General features: G+C 48.3%; 1 protein-coding gene across 10 annotated transcripts in view; it reads left to right on the plus strand.

Annotated features, from left to right (window-relative positions):
• MADD (MAP kinase activating death domain) overlaps positions 1–27284 on the plus strand; it is a 113838-nt gene that overhangs the window by 58267 nt on the left and 28287 nt on the right. For 8 of the 10 annotated variants that reach the window (XM_040409196.1, XM_040409200.1, XM_040409197.1 and 5 more), the window contains 7 exons: positions 2265–2524; positions 3618–3766; positions 4052–4153; positions 13118–13223; positions 21585–21771; positions 23565–23715; positions 23928–24152. In XM_040409196.1, the coding sequence (XP_040265130.1) occupies positions 2265–2524; positions 3618–3766; positions 4052–4153; positions 13118–13223; positions 21585–21771; positions 23565–23715; positions 23928–24152 (1180 nt within the window). The remainder of the gene's footprint in view (positions 1–2264; positions 2525–3617; positions 3767–4051; positions 4154–13117; positions 13224–21584; positions 21772–23564; positions 23716–23927; positions 24153–27284) is intronic. The other 2 variants (XM_040409201.1, XM_040409202.1) reach the window with 1 other exon arrangement.

The raw sequence follows: 27284 nt of genomic DNA on the forward strand, positions 1-27284 counted from the left end.
TTTAACATGGAGAAAGGTATAAACCTGTTGTCAATGTATTCATTTATTTCTAGGAGGAATAAAAGAGGAATGGCACGACACAGGAATATGCTCTATAATTTTTAGGGAATTCATGTATTACAAGAACACGTCAGGAGAGTTGACAGGTCCCCGTTAGGGGATTTTCTATAAAGCTTATGGAAACAAGCATTTGTCTTTGCTTATAGTGCTATTTTCAGTTCCACAGGATATACCATGCCTGATAAATCTCTAGGACATTTATCTATCTCCAATATGGGTGCCCCATTCTGTACTCATACTGTAGGTGCGGATCCCTGAGGTGGGACCCACATCTGTTAGATATTTATGGCATATCCTGTGTATATTCCATTAATGTCTAATGTGGTAATACCCCTTAAAGGGAACCTGTCACCTGGATTTTGGTTATAGAGCTGAGGACATGGGCTGCTAGATGGCCGTTAGCACATCCGCAATACCCAGTCCCCATAGCTCTCTGTGCTTTTATTGTGTAAAAAAAAACGATTTGATACATATGCAAATTAACATAAGAGTCATATCTTACTTGTGTGACCAGAGAAGAGTCCTATTTTCAAGCTCTGACTCTCAGGTTAATTTGCATATGTATCAAATCGTTTTTTTTACACAATAAAAGCACACAGAGCTATATGGACTGGGTATTGCGGATGTGCTAGCGGCCATCTAGCAACCCATGTCCTTAGCTCTATACCCAAAATCCCGGTGACAGGTTCCCTTTAAAAAAAATAAAAAAAATAATAATAATAAATATATATATACTCTATAGGTATGCCAGGTGCAAATTCCGCAATAGTTCCCGGACCAGGAACAGTGAACTAGAGATGATGAAAAGAGGGCAGCACTCCGGTCTTGTGGTGAAGATAAGGTGATGTTTATTACACCCAAAAGCAATGCAGCATTTCAGCTCTCTCAATGGAGCCTTTGTCAAGCTGTAACCTTATCTTCACCACAAGACCGGAGTGCTGCCCTCTTTTCATCATCTCTAGTTCACTGTTCCTGGTCCGGGAACTATTGCGGAATTTGCACCTGAGTGCTGCCCATAATTATTCATACCCCTGGCAAATTTTGACTTAAAGTTACTTTTATTCAACCAGCAAGTAATTTTTTGACGGCAAATGACATAGGTGTCTCCCAAAAGATAATACGACGATGCACAAGAGGCAATATTGTGGAAAAAAACATTTCTCAGCTTTTATTTACATTTGAGCAAAAAGTGTCCAGTCCAAAATTATTCCTACCCTTCTCAATAATCAATAGAAAAGCCTTTATTGGCTATTTCAGCAATCAAACGCTTCCTATAATTGCAGACCAGCTTTTTGCAGGTCTCCACAGGTATTTTTGCCCATTCATCTTTAGCAATGAGCTCCAGATCTTTCAGGTTGGAGGGTCTTCTTGCCATCACCCTGATCTTTAGCTCCCTCCACAGATTCTCAATTGGGTTCAAGTCTGGACTCTGGCTGGGCCTCTCCAAAACGTTAATGTTGTTGTCTGCCAACCATTTCTTCACCACTTTTGCTGGGTGTTTTGGGTCATTGTCATGCTGAAATGTCCACTGGTGCCCAAGGCCACGTTTCTCTGCAGACTGCCTGATGTTGTCGCTGAGAATCCTCATGTATTACTCTTTTTTCATGGTGCCGTTCACTGTGATCAGGTTCCCTGGTCCATTGGCTGAAAAACACCCCCAAAGCATTAGGTTCCCACCGCCATGTTTGACAGTGGGGATGGTGTTCTTTGGGTTGAAGGTTTCTCCTTTTTTACGCCAAATGAAGGAAACATCATTGTGACCAAACAATTCAATTTGTGTTTCATCTGACCATAACACAGAAGACCAGAAGGCGTCTTCTTTGTCCAGATGAGCTTTTGCAAAGGCCAAGCGAGCTTTTGTGTGCCTTATCTGGAGAAGTGGCGTCCTCCTTGGTCTGCATTGTGCAGTGTCCGTTGGATTGTCTGCCTTGAGACATTGCCTCCAGCAGAGCCCAGATTCCCCAGGATGGCCTTGGTGGTGATCCTTGGATTATTTTTCACCTCTCTAACTATCCTCCTATTTGCCAGGGGTATGAATAATTATGGGCAGCACTGTGTGTATGTATGTATGTGTGTATATATATTATAATTTGTGTGTTTGTCTTTTCAAATCTCTGGATACCCCTTAAAGAAACCAGTCAAGTGTGAATAACCATATTCAAACCCAAAAGTTTAAAGTAGTCTTCTTCTGACCAATATTTCAGCAAGAATCTGCCGATTCCACAGAGCCTGATGAGAAGGTTTTGGGGGTCCTACAGAATCACTTGCCTCCTCTGGCGCCCACATTCAACCGCCTGGTTATGGAACGACGTGAGAGTGAGGCATCTATTGGTGGGGAAGCGCAAAGACGCGAGTACGACAATCCGTATTTTGAGCCACAATATGGATTTCCACCAGAGGAAGAGAATGAAGACCGGGAAGAAAGTTACACCCCAATGTTTAATCAAACTGTCAATGGCACCCGGTAAGACTTTTCTTTCGCTTATGCAGGTTTGAGACAAATTATTTAGCAGCCCTATTCAGATAAGGCAAACCCTCTGTGAATAGGTCCCTGAGCTGCCTCCACTGAATAGCAATGCACATGGCGTGGATAGCTAGTGCATGCGCAGGGATATTAAATGGAGACCGTTGATGGACGGCTCTCGTCATCTGCCACTCCATCAGCAGCCATATTGTTGGGACCAGAGCGCTGTGCGTACAGTTGAGCTGACTAGTACACATGGATGCTGCACTGCTTAGGTGCATTTATAACAGTATATTAGTTAATTGATCATAGTGCTTTTTCCAGCACTTAAAGGGGTTGCTCAGGTTATCCTTACTTGCGACCTTCTTTCGGGAACCGTGCCAAGCCTGTGTGTGGTATTGCAGATCAGACCCATTCAGTGCAATGGAGCCTAGCTGCAATACCGGACACAACCCATAGACAGGTGCAGCCATGTTTTTTTGTAATCCTGTACAATCCATTTAAAGTGCATCTGTCAGCAGATTTGTACCAATGAAAATGGCTGACCTGTTGCATGTGCGCTTGGCAGCTGAAGACATCTGTGTTGGTCCCATGTTCATATGTGCCCGCATTGCTGAGAAAAATGATGTTTTAATATATGCAAATGAGCCTCTAGGAGCAATGGGGGCGTTACCATTACACCTAGAGGCTACGCTCTCTCTGCAACTGACACACCCTCTCCACTTTCATTGACAGGGCCAGGGGTGATGACATTTTCACTGCCTGGCCCTGGCAATCATAGTACAGAGGACGCAGCAGTTAGGTGTAACGGCAACGCCCCCGTTGCTCTGAGAGGCTAATTTGCATATATTAAAACATAATTGCGGGCACATATGAACATGGGACCAACACAGATGCCTTCAGCTGCCAAGCGCACATGTAACAGGTCAGCCAGTGTCATAGGGACAAATCTGCTGACAGATGCCCTTTAAGGTGTTTTCTGTGCCACAATTTTTTTTGAAGGAAGAAATTATTTTTTGGAGATGTCAGTAGATATACATAGGCCTCAACCGTGCAGATTGTCTTCTGAGACCTCCCCTCTATTCTTCATCAGTTCCCAGAAGCCTCTTCTGCGACCTAATAGTCTCAAACTAGCGAGTGATTCTGACGCAGAAACGGATTCTCGAGGCAGCTCGCCCACCTCCACCGTGTCCAACAACAGTAGCAATAATGAAGGCTTTGGAGGGATCATGTCCTTTGCAAGTAAGTTGTGCCAATAGGGATCTTACTGAAATGTGTCACAACTCAGAGCTTTGTTTCACACTGCTAGATGGTTACCTTTTGTAGATGGTGGCAAGACCATCCACCACTTTGTTTCTCATAGGGAAACATTGCGCTTGTGGTTACACTGCAATTCAGAGCCAACTTGGGGTTGGGCAGATGTTGCCATGTAGCCCCCACCCAATGGCACACAGGTCTTGCCACTTCCATTCAGAGGTGATTGAGAATGGAGGGCTGTTAAGCTTTAGTTGCTTTCTCTATTTGCAGGTAATCTATACAAGAGTCATAGTAGTACCTTCAGTTTGTCAAGCTTGACGCTTCCAACCAAGAGCAACCGAGATAAGGCAACGCCATTTCCCAGCTTAAAAGGTAAGTGGTCCCTTAGTCTAGATATTATATAGACAAGTATTCCATATAGTGTGAAAGGTAAGTGCTTTTAGTACAGAGTGCACATGGACAGCAGCGCTCTTCATGACCTTGGGAAGGTAAGTCATTCATCTATAAACTCTGGATGTTGGAATGAGGCTGATGGTTATGTCTGTGCAGCGATCGGGGGGGTCATTTTCCATGAACCACTACATTGTATTCATCTCTCATCCACAGCTTTGTAGAATGGGGGTGAAGTGCGATCACTGACATTTTGTGTTTTTACATTCTCTTATTATTTAACATTTTTTTTATTTCAATTGCTGCATGCTTCTTGGGGGTTAAAGGTCAGCAAGAAATGGCAGGGGAATTGGGAAAAGGTTAGTATATAATCTGGATAATCTTTGGCATAGTGAGCAACCAAAGATTGCTTCCAGGGGTGTGTGTGCAAAGATTGTCTTATCGCTTGGTTGTGAGCGTGCACATAGGATAGCTCAGTCTAGGTGCTTTACCTTATAATAGATAAATGATCTGTCAGTCTTGCAGAGCAGCACAGAGCATTTTTAAGCTGTCTATTCGACCAATAGTCAATACGAAGAGAGAGAATATAGTAGGAATTTGCATAGCTAGCAATATTCTAAAATGATGAATTGCTCCTTTTTCAACCTAGCTCTCCTGTAGAAAGAGACACGTGTAGGTAGCTACCTTGTAATTGTGCCAACCATTAAAGGGGTTTTCCAGGGTTTCCTATTGAGGGTTTATACTCAGTATAAGGCTACTTTCACATCTGCACTTTCCCTTTCCGCTATTGAGATCCGTCATAGGATCTCAATAGCGGGGGGAAAACTCTTCAGTTTTGACCCCATTTATTGTCAATGTGGACAAAACTGAACTGAAGGGAACGGAGTCACCAGAATGCATTCCGTTCTGCTTCATTGCGTTCCCATGACGCACACAAAGGCAGCGTTTTTTAGTGCGTCCTGGGATGCGGAGCAAGATGGATTCGTCATGACTCGCAATGTAAGTCAATGGTGACGGATCAGTTTTCTCTGACACAAAAAACCCGCTATTTTAAAGGTAATACAACCTGATCCATTCCTAACGGATGCAGACTGTTGTATTATCATGACAGAAGCGTTTTTGCTGATCCATGACGGATCCATCAAAAACGCAGATGTGAATAGCTTAAGTCATAAATATCTGATTGGCAGGGTCCCACACCCCGCACGCTCGACGATCAGCTTTTTCAAAGTAGTGGACAGCTGGTAATTGCAGTTCTGCTCCTATGCACTTCAAAGGGCGCAGCGCTGCATTAATCAGCTCTGTCCACTGCACATTAGACGGAGATGTGTAGTTATGACGCCAGAGCTACTCTAAATCAGCTGATCAAGAGGGATGCAGGGTGTTGGACTCCCACCGGTCAAATATTGGTGGCCTATCCTGAAGATAGGCCCTCTGTAGTATATTCCTGAAGAACCCCTTTAAAGAGCCCATGCTTGTTCTCAAGGCATGGACATTCATCACCTGTCCACAGGATGGGGGATAAGTATTTGATCACTGGGGCCACACTGATCATAACCGTAGTGAGGAGGAGTTCAAATGGAGCACCTGTCGATTACCCACACTGCCGCTGCATTAAAAATCTGGCTGACTGAGCAAGATAGCTGCGCTTTGTACATGGCTATCTTCGGCAGTTCCATAGACTTTGAATGGAGGAGCTGGGAGCATGCTTGACCATTGCTCTGTTCAAACTCTGCGATCGGTGCAGCCCCTCCTGTGCATAGGTGATAAATATTGTTTGTGGAAATATCCCTTTAATGGCTCATATTCCTAGTAAGGTTTGAAGACTTTAAGGCCCCTTGCAGACTAGCATGTGTCACGCTGTGAGTTCGCAGCGCAGCTCCCGACGGCCTGACCTCCCAGCGCTGATGGGGTCACATAGCATTATATTGATTTATGATGCTATGTAACCCTTACAGTTCTGGAATGTATTGGATAACACTGGCAGCATTATGTCAGTGTCATCTAATACATTCCAGAACTGTAAGGGTTACATAGCATCATAAATCAATATAATGCTATGTGACCCCGGCAGTGCTGGGAGGTCAGGCCGGGAGCTGCTCTGCGGACTGGCTTCATGACACACGCTCATCTGCAAGGAGCCTACGGCTATACACACCTTCGGGGCAAATTTTTTTATGATTGCATTTTACTCATTTTGGGCTAAAAATAATTTTTTCAGTTGGTCTTGAAAATAGTCAGCCATTCTGTTACAGGGTTAACCGTCTAGCTGTGTGAATGGTATTTTCACTTTGTACCGTCATCTAATAAACCTTATCTCTAAATTTCTAAAAGACCTTTAATTAAAGGGGTATTCCCATCTTAGACAATGGGAGCATGTCGCTAGGATATACCCCCATTGTCTGATAGGTGCGGGTCCCACTGTTGGGACCCGCACCTATATGGAGAACAGAGCGGGGAGCACTGTGGCTGGAGGACCCCAGATTTCCCAGGGTCCGTCCACCACCAAGCGCTAATCCCCACCTCTCCAATAGAAGTGAATGGGAGCGTGTCGCACATGCGCGCCCCATGCTCCCATTCATTTCGCGCTCGGCTATTTTCGGTGGCCCCATAGAAATGAATGGAGGGCGGCTGTGCATGCGCTGTGCGCTCTCCTTCACTTTCGGGGCTCCGTTCTCGATATAGGTGCGGGTCCCAGCGGTGGGACCCGCACCTATAAGACAATGGGGGCATATCCTAGCGATATGCCCCCATTGTCTGAGATAAGAAAACCACTTTAAGCCACATTCTTAACAGTGAGATGATAATTCAGCTATGAGTGTTTATAAGGTCAGAGATAAGGAGCCATCAGCTGAGCTAGCTGACAGTAAAAATACAGACTCTTTTTAATAAAGACCAATTGAAAAAAATATTTTTAGCTCCTAATGAGCACAATGCAAAATGCCGCCAATGTTGTACTTAGCCTTTTAATTGTTCAGATAGATGGCACTAGAGAGATTTTTCTTTCTTCTGGAGGAGAGCTTATTTGCATGTTTTTTTTCCGAAGGAGCATTGCTTGTAAGGCTCCCTATGCAAGCTGAAGATCTACAAAGAACCAGTAACCCTTCAAGAGCTCCTTTTGCAATGAAACATGATACTGATAACTAAATTGCTGCAACAGTGATTCGGCGCTGTTCTGTTGCTCTGAGATAACAAGGTTTCTCATCCGTATCATTGGGGAACACAGGCTTGACCTTGGGTATAGCTGCTGCCACTAGGAGGCGACACTAAGCACAAAAGTCTGAGCTCCTCCCTCCAGCTATACCCTTCCTACAGGGACTAAGCTAAAACAGTTTTAGCTTAGTGTCTGTAGGAGGCAGACCTCCCTGCTTTGCAGGTCTGCAGATATTTTTTTTTTCCCTTTTTTTTTTCTTTTCTCCTAGCGGGTTTACAGGCAGTTCTAGATGCCTGCACTCCCACCCGGGAGACCAGGGGGTCCCCAAGCCCGCTGATTTTTTTCCGGTCTCCAGAAGACAAGGTGGACCAGAGGTTCCTCAAGCCTCTGCATCCCGCCATCCTTCTGGTTACCACGGCAATCCATGACAAGTCCCCTCTGTTTCCGGTGTAGCACCCCTCCCCAAGGGGCCGCACATCGAAGCTGGAATTAGGGGGGGCAGAACACGGCAGATGGGTAAGTATTCCTGGCTCCAAACCTCCCAACTCCCCCTTCTCCCCCCCCACCTCTCCCTCCGCTGCCCATTCCTTTTTTTCTGGCTATTCTCTCCCTTCTGCGGCAGGGAGTGATTGTTCCTGTTCCGCCTCAAGACCGTTTTTGCGGATTCTACTCCAATCTCTTTGTAGTTCCCAAGAAGGAGGGTACGGTCCGTCCCATCCTAGACCTCAAAGCCCTCAACCGATTACTTCTTGCTCTGCCGCTTCTGGATGGAGTCCCTGCGTTCGGTCATTGCATCCACGGACCCAGGGGAATACCTGTCCTCGATAGACATCAAGGACACCTACCTCCATATTCCGATCTGCGTTGGTCACCAGAAATATCTTCGGTTCGCAGTGGGACTTTTTCATTACCAGTTTGTGGCCCTCTCGTTCGGTCTTGCCATAGCTCCCAGAGTCTTTACTAAGATTCTGGCCTCAGTCATGGCTCTGCTTCATGCCAGGGGGATAGTGGCGATTCCGTACTTGGACGATATCCTGATCAAGGGTCCGTCATTCCAGGCAACGGCGGACAGCCTGTGCATCATCTAGGACACCCTGGAACGCTTTGGATGTGTTCTGAACATATCAAAGTCATGTCTTCATCCATCTCGAGAGCTGATGTTTCTGGTCATGCTGTTCGACACTGATCAGGCCAAGATATTCTTGCCCCCAGACAAACTCTCCGTCGTCAGATACTCTCCTTGTTGCGGCCTCAGTTTCTTCCCATTCGCCAGTGCATGAGGGCTCTGGGCCCCATGGTCTCTTCCTTCGAAGCAGTGCCCTATGCTCAGTTCCATACCAGGGCTCTTCAGCGGTGCATTCTGACCATTTGGGACTGTTCCCCAGCCTCCCTGGATCGACTCATCTGTCTCCCTGCCCAGACGCGCCGAGACCTTCGGTGGTGGTTGAAGTCTCCGATGTTAACGTCGGGCCGCTCCTTCCTTCCCCTGGATAGTGTTGACGACGGACGCCAGTCTCCGGGGCTGGGGGGGGAGTTCTGGACAATCTCTCAGTCCAGGGTTCCTGGTCCCGTGAGGAACGCCAACTTTCGATCAATATCCTGGAATTGCGGGCAATTTCGTCTTTCTCTGGTTCATTGGTCTCCGGGGGTATCCAGTTCAGGTTCAATCCGACAACTCCACGGCAGTCGCATATATCTAAACCACCAGGGTGGCACCCGTAGCACCTCAGCCATGTCAGAAGCAGCTCATCCTCTCCTGGGTGGAGAGCCATGTCCCAGCTCTGTCGGCAGTTCATATCCCTGGCATCGACAACTGGATCGCCGACTTTCTCAGCCAAGAGAGACTCTATCCCGGCGAATGGGCTCTGCATCCACAGGTCTTTCTCGTGACCTGCGAGCTGTGGGGTCGGCTGGATGTGGATCTTATGGCCTCCCGCTTCAACCGCAAGGTAGAGACCTACGTGACGAGGTCCAAGGATCCTCTGGCTCGGGTGTCAGATGCCCTTGTGATCCCGTGGACGCAGTTCACGTTTCCTTGCATGTTCCCTCCTCTTCCGCTCATTCTGCGTCTTCTCCGAAAAGTCAGGTCCGAAGGTCTGCCTGTCATTGTCGTGGCCCTGGACTGGCCACGCAGAGTATGGCACGCATCCATAGTCTGCATCCTTGCCGACGAACCTTGTCGTCTTCCCCTTTGGGAGGACCTCTTGTCGCAGGGACCGATCTTCGACCCCAACTTACGGTCACTACATTTAACGGCATGGCTGTTGAAGCCGCCATACTAAGGGCTCTGGGTTTCTCGGATGCGGTTTTCCAGACCATGATTCGTGCTATGAAGCCGTCGTCCTCCCAGATCTATCACCAGACCTGGAAGTCCTACTTCAGTTGGTGCGAACGCCACCAGTTGTCTCCCATTCGGTTCTCGTTGCCTCGAATCTGGTCTTTCCTGCAGTCGGTTGTGGACTTGGGGCTGGCTCTCAGTTCCCTCAAAGGGCAAGTTTTAGCCCTTTCCATTCTTTTTCAACGAAACTTGGCTTCGCTTTCTGCGGTTCGGTCCTTTCTGCAGGGGGTGGTGCACGCTGCGCCCCCTTACCGTCCTCCGTTGAATCCATGGGACCTTAATCTGGTGCTCAGCGCTCTCCAGTCCCTCTCCGTTTGAGCCTTTGCAGTAGGTGTCCCTTTGCTTCCTGTCCTACAAGGTGGCCTTTTTGGTGGCAATCACTTCCATCCGTAGGGTGTCGGAGCTAGCGGCTCTTTCCTGTCGGTCCCCCCTTCCTTATCCTCCACCAAGACAAAAAGTAGTTCTTCACCCTGTTCAGTCCTTTCTTCTGATGGTCGTTTCGGCATTCTATCTCAATGAAGAGATCATTCTCTCATCCTCGTGAGCAGTCGCTCCACACTCTGGATTTGGTTCGGGCCATTCGCATCTGTCTGTCTCAGACATCCTCTTTTTACGACTGGCGGTTTCTCTATTCATCATTCCAGAGGGACCGAGACGAGGGCTGGCTGCGTCCAAAGTTTCCATTTACCGATGGATTTGTTTGGCGATTGTGGAAGCGTACCGCATCAGTGACCGGGCTCCGCTTTTCCGGGTTACTGCTCATTCTGCTCGGGCAGTGGGGGCCTCTTGGGCAGTACATCATGGGGCTTCTGCCCTTCAGTTGTGCAAGGCGGCTACCTGGTCGTCTTTGCACACTTTTTTGCATCTTCTGACTCTTCTCTGGGGCATAGAGTATTGCAGACGGCGGTTATCTGATTGGCCGGATGGCTTCTTCGTTTATGGCCCACCCCTGGGACTGCTCTGTAATGTCCCAAGTTCAAGCCTGTGTCCCCCAATGATACGGATGAGAAAACTAGATTTTTGTGCTTACCGTAAAATCTGTTTCTCTTCCGGTCATTGGGGGACACAGCTCCCACCCATTCTCTCTGGTTACAGGCCTCGTTGTGGCCCTGTTTTTCCTTTTGCTTCTCCTACTGCTTTTGCACTGTTTTTGCTTAGTCCCTGTAGGAAGGGTAAAGCTGGAGGGAGGAGATCACACTTTTGTGCTTAGTGTCGCCTCCTAGTGGCAGCAGCTATACCCACGGTCAATGCCTGTGTCCTCTAATGAACAGAAGAGAAACAGATTTTACAGGAAGTACAAAAATCTATTTTTCCCTTGCACCAGTTTTGATAAATCGCGCTCCTGCAGGAGTTTTCTTTTACCTCGGCAGTTTTTGCAGTGGCATACTGTTAATCACTTTGCATTAGCTTGCAGTCCATTTAGATGGCAGCGTTGTCCGTGTATTTGCCCTTCTCCAGCTTTCGCTCCTCCATGTAGGTATAGCTGCCACCTTTAAGTTCCTGGGTTGTTGGGATCAGCCATCTCATTCACCATTCCATTACTTGGGTACAGATTTGGCCTTGTGGGATCAGGTTTAATATTGTAAATGTAAGTGTTCACATTCTCAACAGTGAGAAGTAATAGGGGGGGGGGGGGGGTTTAATGTAAAAGAGCTTTTTTTTACAAATTAGGGGATGGGCTTGTCTGATGCTTACCTGTGTTATTTAATGTACAATATATATAGTCTTTAACCTGTAGGACTGTCTGGGTTTTCGTCACAATGTAGGGTGCTAGCTGTATTCACTGATTGATTGGTTGCCACTAACCTTGAATTTTTTTGCCCCAGTATTTGGGCTTAATACTATAATGGAGATAATTGCAGACTCCGGGCCTGCCCCTGCAGAAGGTGGGTGCCTGTAGCATGAGTTCTGCATGTTACCACTCCCAGCATCCTCTCTACCACCGATCATTTTGTCCTTCTCATCGGTCATCATCTGTCATATATACATTGCCTTGTGCTTCTCACTTGTGGTGGTTGTTATCTAGTTTCAGTAGTTTTTTTTTATCCCTTTCGGTCGCCTTTTCTTCTAGTTAAAGTGACCACATTCTCTGGCCTCCATGTTTACCCACAGGTCATGGTTTCTTGGCTCCTCTAACCATGTCCTTTCTTATCCTCTTTCTCAACAGTTTTTTTCCCACTTTTGCTTATCTGAGCGGTGAATTTGAAACAGACCAAAATAAATGACTATTTTTGCAGGACAAATCTCAAATTCACAGTTTAGTCAGCGTCTTTCCTTCTCATATTCTCTCTTTACAGCTTCCGTCATTATTAAAACCCTTTTCTCCCAATGGAAAAAAATAATATTTCTAGTCTTTTGAATTCCACCTTGTTATAAATGATATCTGTGCTGGGCGATGGTAAATGTGGCTTTTTCAGCTTTCACAGGGATTTAAAGGGGTTCCTCACCAGATCTTGGATATACCATTGCTATCTCATCAGTGGGGCTTACCGTTCTGCACATTGAAGGAGCTGCAGTGTGCATAGATTCTCCCTTCACAGCAGCGCTCCCTGTCCCACCCACTCTGCAATACCATTCCATTTACTTCAAAGGAGCTGTGTTGCAGTTCCTGGTGGCCGGGAGTGCCAATATTGCAAGAAAAAGCAGATGGAAAATTGGTCCCTTCTGCCTACCACCACAGTCGTAATGTCATGGCATAGCCTAGTGATCTGAAGTAAAATTATAAAAATATAATACCCCATTAAATTGGTGTCTGATACTGCCCCAGCTTTCATAGGGCTGCCTTACCGGAATATGTTTGCTGTTCAGGACTCTTGAATGCTGGCTATGGGAGCTGAAATGGTGACATTTCCCAGAAATCCATATGACTGAGGATCAATTAAAAGTAACTTTTACAGGAACAGAACATCACTGGTTGATCATCTGATTTTAGTGGGAAATACTACTTTTGAATGCGTTTGACAGGGGCGGACTGGTAAATTAAAGTGGCCATGAAAAAAAAAATAAGCAAAAAGTGGCCCATCCAAATTGACAGAAGATGGTAGCAACACGAGTAGGCGGCTCAGCCATACCATCTGCAGTGCAGGCCACAGGCCTCTTCCAGCATGGAGCCTGAGGTGCCTGCGTTCCTGTGCTGTTTGTACACTGCCTCATAGACTTCAAGCCTACAGGCCTGTTTTCTGCGAGGGTGAACGATGGGGCAGGAAGCCATGGGTAATGATGGTACAGTTGAATTCAGGAACACCCGGCTGGGTACATAAGTACCTGATGCTCCCATTGTTTATGTTGAGAACGATGGATCGTTACGCACCCATTGGCCATGAGGAGGGCTTGAGTGGTCCCCCTGGGTATCGGCCCACTGGGAAATTTTCCTGTATGATCTATGGCCAGTCCGCCCCTGGCGTCTGAAGTTTGCGCCTCTGTAATTTTAAAATTTCCAATTGTTCTTTTGCAGCCAGCAACAGGCGAGCGCTTGTCGATCACAAATCTTCTGTTATAAAACACAGCCCGACCGTAAAAAGGGAGTCTCCTTCCCCTCAGGGCAGAGCAAACAATTCCAGGTGAGTTTATGCTTTCATCCCGGCCAGTCGACAATCTAATGCACATGGAGAGCTCCCGACTCTCCCCTGGCAGAAGATGTCGGGGGAGAAAAAGGATCCGGCGACTTGTATAGTGTTACATGATCCTGTTGATCTCCCTGTGGATAGCTGCTGCAAGAGGTGTCTGGCGGAGGCTTTCCCTCTCTCCCCAATAGGACACATGCATGCTTGGCTGAACCAAGCATGTATTCTAGGAAGTTAGGAGAGATAGCTGTCGGTCAGATGATCATAAGGCTGGAGCAGGCTTACGGGCACCTTAACATTTCTGCTGCCTTACTTTTATAGGCTGCCTGATCTGATGGTTCTTCAGAGGTGCTTTGGGTGTGCCATGCATCTCTCAATGCTGGGCATGGTGACACATAACATGCTCATTTGGGTGCCAAGTCGGTCAACCTGCAGAAATAAGGTGGCAGGGAATTTAATTAAAGGCTGGTAGAGTGAGCTTTTGCCTTGAGCAGTGAGGCAGCACATGATTTCATGGAGAAATGGGTGCGGTTCCTTAAGCTTGACTCTTATGTTAAAGGGCTATTCCAGTTGTGTGAAGAAGATTAAAGTGTATAGAGAATAACTATTAGATCGTTGGGGGTCCTACCACTGGGACCACCACCAATGATGAAAACGGGGACCCGGTAGCCCGTGGAGCACCCCCCCCCCCCCCCTTCCTGAAATGAAAGTAGCGACCATTCAGGCATGCACGATGCAGCTCTATTCATTTCTATAGGAGTTCAGAAGATAGGCAAACATTGTTCCTTGCAATCTCGGGAGCTCCCATAGAAATGAATGAAACGGCAGCGCATGCCCAATCGGCCATTCCATTCACTTCGGTGGTTACAGGGTCCCCAGCGGTAGGACACCTACAATCTAATAGTTGTCACTTATCCTGTGGATAGGGGATAACTTCCAACAACTGGAATAACCATTTAAGTAGAAAATATGTTGTTGTTTTTTTGTGATTCATGATGACCTTTTCACAAATCAAATATCCGTCTATAAATCACTGCTATAGTGTTATACAGGATGGTAATGGCTTTCTAGGGATGTGAACTTGAAATGGTCCTTGAAGCATAAAAGAAAAAGGGATAAAGTGTAACTTGCTATCTATGAATAGTCATGTGGGCGATCCTAGTCTCTGGAGTAGTCCTGCATCCCTAGCATTACAAGTAGCACACTACTTTGTAACTCTATTTTTTTCCCTTTATGCTCCAAGGCACATTTCAAAGAGTTAGCTTCCTCGAAAAATTTGAATATCGTGCAAAAGTCCATTTATTTCAGTAATGCAAATGAAAAGGAATTGCATTAATGCAGCTTAAAATTAGAATTTCTCGCCCAGTTTCCTTGGGGGACACAGAAGACCTTGGGTATAGCTCATCTCCATAGGAGGCGTGACACTAAGTGAAGACTGTTAAGCCCCTCCTCCACAGCTATACCCTCAGCCTGGAGAGAGAGACTGCCAGTTTTTTGCTTAGTGTCCAAGGAGGCAAGACACTCCCTGCTCTGCAGGGCTGGTTTCTCCTTGTTTCAATTTGAGATTTTTACTTTTTTCTTTTTGTTCCAGATCATCAGGGATAACAGAGTCGCACTAGACCTCTCTGTTCTCCCGGGGTTGAGCTGCGCCAGTGCCGGTCACCCGCACTGCTGCCTCCCCCACAGAAGGCAAGGTGGATCAGGGCAGCCCAGCTCCCCTACATCCCGCCAGCGCAAGGGTCGCCCGCACGCCAAGTCCCTCTTCCAGCGTCCTGCCACTACGGTGCCAGTAGCTGAAGGGGCGACCCTGCTGGAATGGACCGAGGGTGAAGACGGCTGTGGTAAGAGAGAGGCTTCTCCAGCCCTACGTCCCACACCCCCCCACCCTGGTCTCCTGCGTGCCTGACCCCCATACTGGGCCTCTAGTCCCCTGCTGGATCTATGCTGGCCCCTGGGGTGCCGCAGAGCGGCAATCTCTTCTGCTCCCTGCCTGGCCCCCATAGACATGCAGCCAGTGGCTGTCCCCACAGCCAGCTACAGAAGCGGCGACATAGTTTATTTCTCTGGGTCCCCCCCCCCCCCATCTCCTACCGGAGTGTTGCTCAAAGCCTGAGGCTCCTGACGGCTGTAGAGTAAGGCCTCACCTCCGGCCGACATTGGTATCCTGGTGCGGCCGGGCGCCGCAAAAATCTTAGCCCAGGCTTCGCGGCCTGCTAGGCCGCCATTCCGGGTCCCTGACTCTTCCGGCCGCGGGGTGGGCTCCCGCGGCCGGCAAGCCGCCATTCGAGCCCCTGACTCTTCCGGCCGGCGGGGTGGGCTCCCGCGGCCGGCAAGCCGCCATTCGAGCCCCTGACTCTTCCGGCCGGCGGGGTGGGCTCCCGCGGCCGGCTTTGGGCTTGACTTCTATGCAGCAGGCCCCGGCCGACCGTTGGTGCCGGTCGGTGGGGCTCCGCAAATTTTGGCCCAGGCTTCGCGGCCTGCTGGGCCGCAATTCCGACCGGCCCGCGGGGTGGGCACCCGCGGCCGGTTTTGATGCGTCACTCCCCTCAGGTCCCAGAGAAGATACAAGCGGCACTTCTGCTTTCAGCGGTGCGGTGCGCGCGTCCCGGGAGGAAGATCCACAGATAATGGTATAGTAAGGACCAGCACTCGCTTCAGTAATAATTGAATCATTTGTATGTGACCATTAAATCTATTTGAAATTATTACTGAAGCGAGTGCTGGTCCTTACTATACCATCCCCTCAGGTCCCGGCGGTACATACCGGGCGCCGCAAATTTAGACCCCGGCTTCACGGCCTACTAGGCCGCAAAATTCCGGGCTCTGGTGGAGGGGGCGGGAACTTCTCCAGGCGCGAATTCTTCCCGCCGGGAGGTTCCTCCGCCCCCAGGGGATCGCAGTGCCGCCCTCCAGGCCGGATCCATGTTAACCCTTTGGGTACAGGCCGGCTCCCAATGGGCCTGTATGGCTGGCCCCACTTTTCCTGACTATCTGTGCCCCTATAGGTGGCCCCCCTTTAGCCTCAGAGAAGCTGTGTTTTTAATGAAAAAAAAAATAAAAAAAATAATAATAACAGATTTCTATTGGACTGCGCAGGACGCTGCAGCCTCATCAGTAGTGCTGCATGTCTGCATGCCCTCTTTCCACAGGTGGCATAGTGTTGCGCTCCCAACCTGCGTCGGTGCTAGGGCATTTCCCCTTTTAGGTGGTTTTCCTGCCCTCTTCCAGGATATGGCGCTGGCCAAGTGCATGCGGCCCTTCCGTAGGCAGCATTCATCATCTCTCCAGTTATGGTGCCTGCCATGTGCATCCCCCCCCCTCCTAGGCGGGATACTGCACTCTCCCTGGCTGCCGGCTGGCCATGTGCATGAACCCCTTTTAGGCGGAATACTGCACCTTCACCGGATACGGTGCTGGCCATGTGCATGACCCCCTTCCATAGGCGGAATGCTGCACTCTCTATGGATTTGCTGCCGGCCATGTGCGTGACCCCCTTCTCTAGGCGGAACGCTGCACTCTCACTGGATTCTCTGCCGGCCATGTGCGTGACCCCCTTCCATGGGCGGAACGCAGCGTTCTCACTGGATTCGCTGTCGGCCATGTGCGTGACCCCCTTCTCTAGGCGGAACGCTGCACTCTCACTGGTTTCACTGCCGGCCATGTGCGTGACCCCCTTCCATGGGCGGAACGCAGCGCTCTCACTGGATTCGCTCTCGGCCATGTGCGTGACCCCCTTCTTAGGCGGAACGCTACACTCTCACTGGATCTGTTGCCGATCATGTGCATGACCCCCCTTTTTAGGCGGAATACTGCACTCTCACCGGATACGGTACTGGCTATGTGCACGACCCCCTTCCATAGGCGGAACGCTGCACTCTCTCTGATGTGCTATGATGTACTTATGTACTATGTTGCTATGCTGCACTCTCACTGGTTTCGCTGCCGGCCATAGGCAGCATACATACATACATCCCTCTGTCTGTGGTTGTTTTCTCGCAGGTACGTTGCTGGCCATGTGCATGTACCCCATACATGGCGGGGTGCTTGCACTCTCGCTGGATCCGCTGTCGCCATATGCATGACCCCTCTTCCGTGGGCTGTGTACGCACTCTCGCTGGATTCGCTGCCTGCCATGGGCATGCCTTCCTTCCTTCCTCAGGTGACATACACACATTCTCACTGACTGTGTTTGTCTCTCACCAGTACGATGCTGGCCATGTGTATGACTCCCATACATGGCGGGGTGCTCGCACTCTCCCTGGATGAGATGCTGGCCATGTGCATTACCCCCCTTTTTTTCTGGGCGGCATGCTACACTCTCACCGGATACCTTGCTGGCCATGAGCATTGCCCTCTAACATGGGTGGAACGCTTGCACTCCCATTGGATACGGTGCTGGCCTTGTGCGTGGCCACCCCTCATTCCATGGGCAGAATCTGGCACGCTCATGAGATTCACAGCTGTCCTTGATGGCTGTGCTGGACTTGTACATATCCCCCTTCATTGGCAGAGTAGTTGCACTCTCGCTGAGTTCAGTGTTGGGTGTATTATTGCACACTCACTGAATGCTAGGATAACCCTGTGCATGTTCCCCTTTCACTAGGTGGACCTCCTGCGTTCCTGCTGGATTATAGGGTATGTCCTGCTTCTCTGAAGTAGGTACGGCTTTAAGCATCACTCCCCTTTGGGACCGGCCTTTGCACTCTTGCCGACTGCAGTTTGCCTGATACAATTCCCCCCTTTCGGGGCGGACTGCTTGCGTTCCATCGCATGCTATACTAGGCTTGTGCATAACTCCCTTTCAGGTTGCACTTTGCAATTCCGTACATGCTGTGGCACTCTGTGGCGAGCCCCCTTTTTCGCTGAATTAACCTTTTTGCAGTGAGCGGACGTTCTTGTGCGTTGTTTGGGCCGTGTATGCCTTCTCCTCCTGTAGGTGGGTTGGCCTTCTCACTGCTTACGGGCTGCTCGTACGTATGCCTCATCTACTTCCTGCGGCATACTTTTGTTTTCTTGGGAAACGATGCTTGCCGCAAACCTTGCACTCGTCTCTAAGGAGTTCATTCTGTCCACCTGACCCGGACGGGCTCTACTTGCTCTCTGCTGCACGGAGCTGTGTGGTACTCATTCATTTAGTTGGCCCTTCATCCCAGGGAGTGTTCATGGGTCCTAGATGCGTGCCCATTCGTCCTTCCGCGGTATTGCTTCCCTGCGCTAGTGGTCACATGGTCGAGAGTGCGGTTGTCTGGAGCGCCCCTCGGATTCTTCGTTGGCTCTGGCAGGACTGCGGTTCCCTTGCCTGCTGCAATTTCCTCCTCTTCGGATGTAGTGTGGTATGAGTCCTTCCTCTTGGCGCCTCTACGCTTCAGTCTGATCTGCTACCAGGTGCGGGCCGCTTTCTCGGGAAGGTCACCCAAATTCTCTTGGGTGCTCGATTACCCAGGTCCGGAGGACCTCCGCCTTGGGTTCTTCAGGGTATTCGCCTTTTGCGAGGCGGTGAACCGGGCATCTCACAGTGTAGCAGGGTTCTGCTTTTGAGCTGTCCTATGGCTTCCCTGTTGCCACTCCTCCGTTCGGTTGGAGGGTGTTACGCCGGCCTCTGTCTCGACTACCTTATCTCGCCGGCTCTGTTTGGCTCCCGCTCGGTACAGATCACTCCGATGTGGCTTCTGTCCCGCCAGACTTCAGAGGTTGTTCCTTCACTGTCCTCCCCTCTGGGGAGAGCATGGTTGTTCATGTGGATGGTTCCGGTGTTCCTTTTGGCCTTGTACTGTCTCCCTTGTTCACACTGACTGTATTAGCTGTGCCTATTTACCGAGTCTACCGCGTTCTGTCTTCCCGCTGAGTGCAGATTGCGTGGTCCATTCTAAGACAATGGTCCTGCTGTAGACTTACCTTCTCGGTAACTTGGGGAGGACTACCTTTCGGTCCAGATTGTCCTTTGATCTCCTACACCGGGACTGTAGAACATGGCTACATCAGCATGAACTTTAGCCTGTCTTGTCCTGGCATCTGGCGGATGCTGGGCGGACCCTTTGGTTCCTTTCCGTCTGTCCTTCTGCTCCCCCACTTGGGTGGATACGGGACAACGTTGCTCGGGGGCCGACGGGACCAGTTTTGTCGACTTCTGCCCGTGTTACTGGTCTGCGCCTGATCACATTTGGTTTTTAGCCCGCTTGCCAGGCGACTCCAGCGGGTTCGCTACTGTCCGCTCCTGGCTGTATTTCGGCCAGGATCTGTCGTAAGACTTATGATTTTTTTATCTGGGGTTCTGTGGGAAGCTGTGCATTCCCCACTCTGACTTTTTCTCTCCCCATGGTTCTGTCTTTTTTCCAGTCCGGCCTGGACCTGGGACTGGGATTCCTTTACTTGAGGTATCAAGTGTCAGCGCTGTTCTTCCTCTTCCAGCGTTCCCCGGCCCTCTGGGCCTGTCAAGACCTTCTTACTCGAAATGGCTCTTTGGTTCCTCTGTACTGTCCTTCGGTACCGCCCTGGGAACTACATACTGAGTTCTCGGCGCTCCAATCTTGTCCTTTGGAGCCGTTACAGAAGTTCTCTCTACCCCGCCTGTCCTGTAAGGTTGTGTTTCCGTATCAGTCGTGTCTCTGACGGGTGCCTGAATGGCCCCTTTTTTTGTTCTGAGCCTTCTGTCTTTTCCCAGGACAGGGCTGTTCTACATCCCGTTCCTTCCTTCTGAAGGTGGTGTTTGCCTTTCGCTTCAACACTTCACCGATTTGGACGTTGTTTGGGCCTTGCAGTTTTTACTTGGAGATCTCCGACTCTTGTCGACGTTCGGTCTCTTGGGTTTCCTGGAGGTCCGCGCTTAGAGTTGACGGACTCCAGGGTGGTTTTCCTCCGCTTTATCAGATTGGCTATTGCTGAGGTTACTGCACCGTGGGCAGGATTCTGCCTTTGCTGTCACCGTTCATTTCACCAGAGCGGTCGGTGCCTCCTGGGCCGGAGGCATTGGGCTTCGGCCATGCATTTGAGCAAGGCGGCCACAGGTCTTCCTTGCACGCTTTACAGAGTTCTACAGGGTGCATACTCTGGCTTCGGCGTATGCTGCCTTGGTCCGCCTGGGTCTGCAGGCGGCGGTTCCTTGATGCCTTCGGGTGCTTCGCCTTGGAGCTGTGGTCCCTCCCCTTTTGGACTGCTTTTGAACGTCCCAAGGTCTTCTGTGTCCCCCAAGGAAACTGGGCGAGAAAACGAGATTTTTGTATAACTTACCAGTAAAATCTCTTTCTCGCTCTTTCCTTGGGGGACACAGCACCCACCCATTCGTTGTTTTTCTCTACACGGTTTCCGAGTTTGTGTTACCCGTTGGGTAGTTGGCTTGTTGGTTCCTTGTTGGACTTTGCCTTTTCTCACTGCTTGGACACGCAACTGGCAGTCTCTCTCTCCAGGCTGAGGGTATAGCTGCTGGAGGAGGGGCTTAACAGTCTTCACTTAGTGTCACGCCTCCTATGGAGATGAGCTATACCCAAGGTCTTCTGTGTCCCCCAAGGAAAGAGCGAGAAAGAGATTTTACTGGTAAGTTATACAAAAATCTCGTTTTTGTGAAAAGGTTCAATATTCTAGGCTCAAAGTGTCGCACTCTAGTCGGCTAATTAATCCATACCCCCTGAGCAAAGGGGACCTCAATATTGTGTCTTTGGGGTTTCATAAGCTGTAAGCCATAATCATCCAAATTATAACAAATAAAGGCTTGAAATATCTCGCTTTGCATGTAATGGGCCAGATTTATCATTCCTCTGACAGCTCACTCCACTTTAACATATGGCTAAAGTCAGTTTTAGCCAAGTCAGATTTATGATCGGCCCTTTAAGACTGTAATAAATGTGGTTTGACGGTAGCAGTTTATCCGTCAGTAAGCAGCTTTACAAAAGTCGCACATCTTTACGAAAAAGTCGCACGTTTTTATGAAAAAGTCGCATGTTCTATTAAAAAGTCTCATAAGATAAGCATGGTCCTCACTGGAGTGAAATTGGGACTTTTTTGCGACTTTTTTGCGACTTTTTTAAATAGTCCCAATAGTAAATCTGTCTAGAGATTCATTTACATAAGAAAACACGCCCACTTTCAGAAAACTGGCGAGCAAAGTGAAGAGCAGAAAAAAGTCGCAAATTTGTGCGCAGTTTTAGCGTTTGGGACTTTTTCACTCCATTATTCTGACTTGAGCTAATGATAAATCTGGCCCAATGAGTCTCATGTGTTAGTTTCACCTTTTAAGTTGCATTACTGAAATAAATTAACTTTGCACGATATTCAAATTTTTCGAGTTTCACCTGTATAACACTATGACGGCTGTATTTTTGATGACATGTTCTCTTTAATTCGGACAATTCTTCTTTCCTGCAGTGAGAACCAGCAGTTTCTGAAGGAGGTGGCACTTAGTGTCTTAGAAGGACAGGGCGTTGGGTGGCTTAACATGAAGAAAGTTCGACGGTTGCTAGAAAGTGAGCAGCTCCGTGTTTTTGTCCTGAGCAAACTGAACAGATCCATCCAGACAGAAGAGGATGCACGGAATGATGTCATCCAAGAAGTGGTGAGTTTGTATGAGGATAATGGATAGTTGCTAGAATGTTATCATTTGGGGGGGTTACTGTGTCCCCTTTATGAGATCAAATAGGCTGCTGTACCTGGTGGAGCACCATGACCTCTCCATCTTTTACCAGGCACAGCTCGTTACCAACAATCTGCCCGTCTAAATGTGCCACTGATCACTCGATGAACGAGCAAAGCGCTCGTTCATCGAGGGATCCCGTCATTTGTACAGGCACATCAATCATCGTTTCTGGGCAGCAGATTGTGCTCTGCTGACCAGATACAGTGCAGCTCTATGGGGATTAGCGATTGCAATAGCAATCCCTTCTTCTCATACTGTGAAATGTGGCCAAGGAAAGAAAAAAGCGCTCATAGGGTAAATAAGTTAAAAGACGAGCCTCCAAAGAAACAGGAAGAGTGGTACTGCTCACCTGTTGTTGTTGCACCTATTGTTCGGTGCAACTGAAATGGAGGTGAATAAGAGTGATTACGTCTCACTGGTTGGTGCTGCCGATTCCGTCCGCGTTCCCCTTTGGCGGGGGCCAAGCCGCCGTCTGGGTCAATAAATAGGGTATATTTCCACTGGACCGGGGGTCGAGTGGAGAGGTGGACCGTAGGCGCAAAAACGCAACCAGAGTTTTTTTTTACAAACCAATAGTTTTTTTTATTGTTACCTATTGGTTTGTAAAAAAAAACTCTGGTTGTGTTTTTGCGCCTACGGTCCACCTCTCCACTCGACCCCCGGTCCAGTGGAAATATATCTCATACTGTGAAGGAGATCGCTGCATGTAAATGCAGCAGTCTCCTTCACTGAACGAGCAGCCGACTGTCGGGATGAAATGCTTCCTTCCTGACAATCGGCTGAATATTGCAGCGTGTAAACACGCCTTTAGGCTGTGTCTGATATTGCAGGTCAGTCCCAATCAATTGAAAGTGGCAGAGCTGCTAATATACTGCCGTGCTAGACAAAAAGTACACAGGCAAAGGTGATGCTGTGACATGTTCAAAGCTTAGGGGGCCACAATACTCCAGCAGTCATCGCCCTTCTCATGATAGTTGTGAGTCCCACTATTAGACCAATGCTGATCATGTAATGACTGCATAGCCCAACAGTAGGTCATCAATAGTTAGAAGCATGAAACCACTTTAAATGGATATTATGGTTGTTAAACGTTATCCCCTATTCACAGGATAGGGTATAATATTAGATTGGTGTGGGTCCTACCTCTTGGACCCCCACTGATCACGAAAACTGTTAACTCCTACCCCTTGGAGCGCACCGAAAGGAACGGAACAGAAGATCAGGCATGTGCACTGCCGCCCCATCCATCTCTACGGGAGTTCTGCAGACAGCGGAGTACAGCCCTTGACTATGTCCAGAGCTCCCATACAGACGGATGGAGCAGCAGTTCACAATATTGACCTGCTGTTCTGTTCCTTTCGGGTTGATCTAAGGAGTACAGGGTAACCTTTCTTGTCATCGGTGTGGGTCCAAGCGGTATGAGAGTTATCGGACAGCCCGTTTAACCCACATGTGTTTTTCTCTGAAGATAGTCAATTCTACTTTTGCTTTCGATATGCCTTTTATTTTAGATCGGTGTGTATCCGAAATTTGGGATCCTCACTTATTGCAGGGTGGTCGTAACCATGGGAACGAGCAGTGTATAATGTATATATAAATGCCTTGTATTCACTTTCTGTACATGATAAATGCTATTTGCTAAAATGAGCCAACCCCTTTAAATACATGAACAACATCTAGATGTCCTTTTATTTTTCTATGTGATCATACAGGAGATCAGCAAAAAAGTCTACAAGGGGATGCTGGATCTGCTGAAGTGTACGGTATCCAGTTTGGAGCAGTCTTATGCCAATGCTGGCCTGGGCGGCATGGCTAGCGTCTTCAGCCTCCTAGAAATTGCTCACACGCACTATTACAACAAAGGTAAAGGATAATGCTCGATCTGACGGAAATGACAATGTGTTGATACGTGGTGGTCATTATAAACTATGTCATCTCTATGATCTTACAAAATAACTTTCACGTTTTTTTTCCCTTTACCACTTCTCTCTTGAATCTTTCTCTTTACATCTTTCTTTTCTCCTCTCTTCAATCTTTTTTATCTCCTTTTATATTCTCCTCATGCTTCTTTTAAGAATCTGAGAAAAGGAAGCACAGTCCTTCTGCCGATGGCACTGTGACCCCCGTGTCTAGGGATTCTGTCACCATCCCGCGAGGAGAGTCTCGACCTACCCCACAGCTGCCTGTCCCACAGCTGCCAGCCCAGCAGCTGCTTCCCCGCTCATCGGGCCCGGCTGGCCGGGGGACACGAGAGTTTGACACTCGGAGTCTCAAGGAAGAAAATTTTGTGGCCTCCATTGGTGTGTATAGAGCAGAAGAAAGAGAACATGAGGCAATGCTATCAGAACCACACTGCATTACCCACCTCCAGCATCACTGCTGCCCCCCCTCCCTTGTCATCCACCATCATCCGTTCCCAGATTCAATCCATAGTAACGTGATTGGTAGGAGTTGCTTCTTTGGGCACATTCTTGTGGGTTTTCCTGGGGATTAGAGGTGTCTGCTCCATTTGTGGGAGCTCACGAATAATGTGCATATCTTTGCGTAAGCAAGGCGACTATGCACCATAGGGATTTCCGAAATGAGGTTGTGATCAGACAGAGGCCCAGTGATTGGAACCTGCTGATCATGAGAACATGGGGGTCTAATGTTCCTCCATTTTAAAGGAGCAGTGGTCACACCTGCCCACCCGTCCATTGGCGTTCTCTTCAGCTCTATGGGACTGCCAGAGACATTACGGCACCCGCTTGTCTCAATCAGCCCCATAAATTTGGCTGAAATGGCATCGGACATGCTCAACTGCCGCTCCATTCAAATGATGGTACATAGGACATCTCTTCTTGTTACTGGCGGAGGCCCCAGTGGTTGGACCCCTGCTGATCAGACACTTATCCTCTACCCACAGGATAGACGATAAGTGTAGCAGATTAAAGGGGATCCATAGGATAGGACATCAGTATCAGATCGGTGGGGGTCTGGTACGCTCAATATCAGAGTCCTGGAAAAGTCCCATTTCATGTACAGTAAGTGGTATGTTATTGTACTTTGTGTAAAAATAGAGGTGCTAAAGTGTAGAAAGTTAAACTGGCCATACCCATTCGAATACATTCAGCTGCACCTGTCGATTTCAGTCGGATCAGCTGTCGTGTGTGTGTGTGTGTGTGTGTGTGTGTGTGTGTGTGTGTGAGGGGCCACACGACAAGACCCCCAATGACAGATGTAGAGAGAAACAAGGATCAGGCATGTTGAATTTTTACATGCCCCATCCTTTTTTCCCCCTTGCATTAAGAGATAAACTTAAATCATACAGCAGCTTATGCTCGTCTCGCCATTTGTAGAAGGAAGTGCATGCTGCGCAGATCATGTTTATGGTGGAGTAACAACAAGTGTATGATCAGCTCCACCCTGTGACATATACCATTGGCTGCAGGCTGTTTGTCGTTTGCACAAAGAGATTTTTCCTGAATGTTGGAATATCTCAGTGCGATTTAAAGGGATTCTGTCACCAGTTTTGGGGCTATAGAGATACGGACATGCACGGCTAGATCGCCGCTAGCATGTCCGCAATATACCTGTCCTATAGGGCTGTGTGGTTTTAATTTCTTTAAAAATGATTTTATAGATATGTAAATGAGTGTTGAATGTGTCCAAGGGGCTGCACTAACCTTCCTGGAGCCCAGCACCGCCTATGTCTCCTCCTTTCATCAACGATAGATGGCCGTAATCTCGCGATGCGCGAGCTCGCGCATGCGCAGTTCTTTCCCTGAAGCTGATGCCAGCACAGGGAAGGAACACTATACCGGCACTGCGCATGCGCGAGCTCGCGCATCGCGAGATTACGGCTATCTATCGTTGATGAAAGGAGGAGACATAGGCGGTGCTGGGCTCCTTCACAGGCGGGCGTGGCTGGGCACAAGGAAGGTTAGTGCAGCCCCTTGGACACATTCAACACTCATTTACATATCTATAAAATGCTTTTTTAAAGAAATTAAAACCACACAGCCCTATAGGACACATATATTGCGGACATGCTAGCGGCGATCTAGCCGTGCATGTCCGTATCTCTATAGCCCCAAACCTGGTGACAGAATCCCTTTAAGCAAAAGTTTTCTTTTAATCCAGTCACTTAGGTGGGTTTGTGGAGAGTTGGGGACCGCAGGATGGTGTCTTGAGAAATATAAGAAGCATTCATTCTGCCAGGAAACCGTAGGATAAGTCGCTTGTATTCATGACTTACTGCATGCGGCTTCTTCTACATATGTATTTGTGAATGAAACAAGGGTACGTGAATTCGAAAGATGCTGTAGGTAGATCAATGCGAGAGATGGGTACGTCTATACCTATAGCCATAGCTCTTGCTATGAGGCCCAGTGGTTGAGGGGGCCCAGTTAGGTTCAAGAACATGGTTATTCCCCACAAAAAGGTACAATCTGGTGGCTTTTTGCCATACAGATGAAACTCGAAAAATTAGAATATCGTGCAAAAGTCCATTTATTTCAGTAATGCAAATTAAGAGGAATTGCATTAATGCAGCTTAAAATTAGAATTTTGTGAAAAGGTTCAATATTCTAGGCTCAGAGTGTCGCACTCTAGTCAGATAATTAATCCATACCCCCTGAGCAAAGGGGACCTGAGATTGTGACTTTATGGCTTACAGCTTATGAAACCCCAATCATCCAAATTATAACAAATAAAGGCTTGCAATATCTCTCTTTGCATGTAATGAGTCTCATATGTTAGTTTCACCTTTTAAGTTGCATTACTGAAATAAATTAACTTTACACGATATTCAAATTTTTCGAGTTTCACCTGTAATGCGTTTTTTTAAATATATATGGTGCTATTATAACCTTTAAGTTATTGCTACTCGTGCTGCTGTTTTAATTTCTTTACACTAGGTGGCGGAGGCCCTATATTATTTTGCTATGGGGCCCTATGAATTATAGTTATGCCCGTGGCTGCGTGAGATGGGTACGTGGCTGCGAGAGATGGGTACCTGGGTGCGAGAGATAGCTAGGCGTTAAAGGTATTTTCCAGCTCAGCGGCAGTATGATAGGACACAAGTTTAATTGTTTCATTCATCTTGATTATAAGGGCTGTATTTGTGGCCTTCTTTCCGTTGATGGAAGAGAGTTCTATGGATTAGTTGGGTTCCTGGCTGCTGGACCACTGGCCACACTTTCTTGATTCGCCATGACTTTCAGCCTGGCCCCAGAAGTTTCCTCTCTATCTCTCTATGGCTCGAAGTGTCACTTTTTTTTTTTTTTACTACAATGATTATGTCCTTGGAAATGTCTGGGTGCATGGTGCTCTGTGAATGGATGCATCTGTGTCTTTGGTCCAGCTGGGGGATTTTGGCTTGTGGGACACTTACCTGCGTCCCACCATATACACTACGCTCTGGTTTTGTGCTGAAATGCACTCGACAGGTT

This window comes from Bufo bufo, chromosome 10 (assembly GCF_905171765.1).
Source record: "Bufo bufo chromosome 10, aBufBuf1.1, whole genome shotgun sequence".
Taxonomy (NCBI): Eukaryota; Metazoa; Chordata; class Amphibia; order Anura; family Bufonidae; genus Bufo; species Bufo bufo.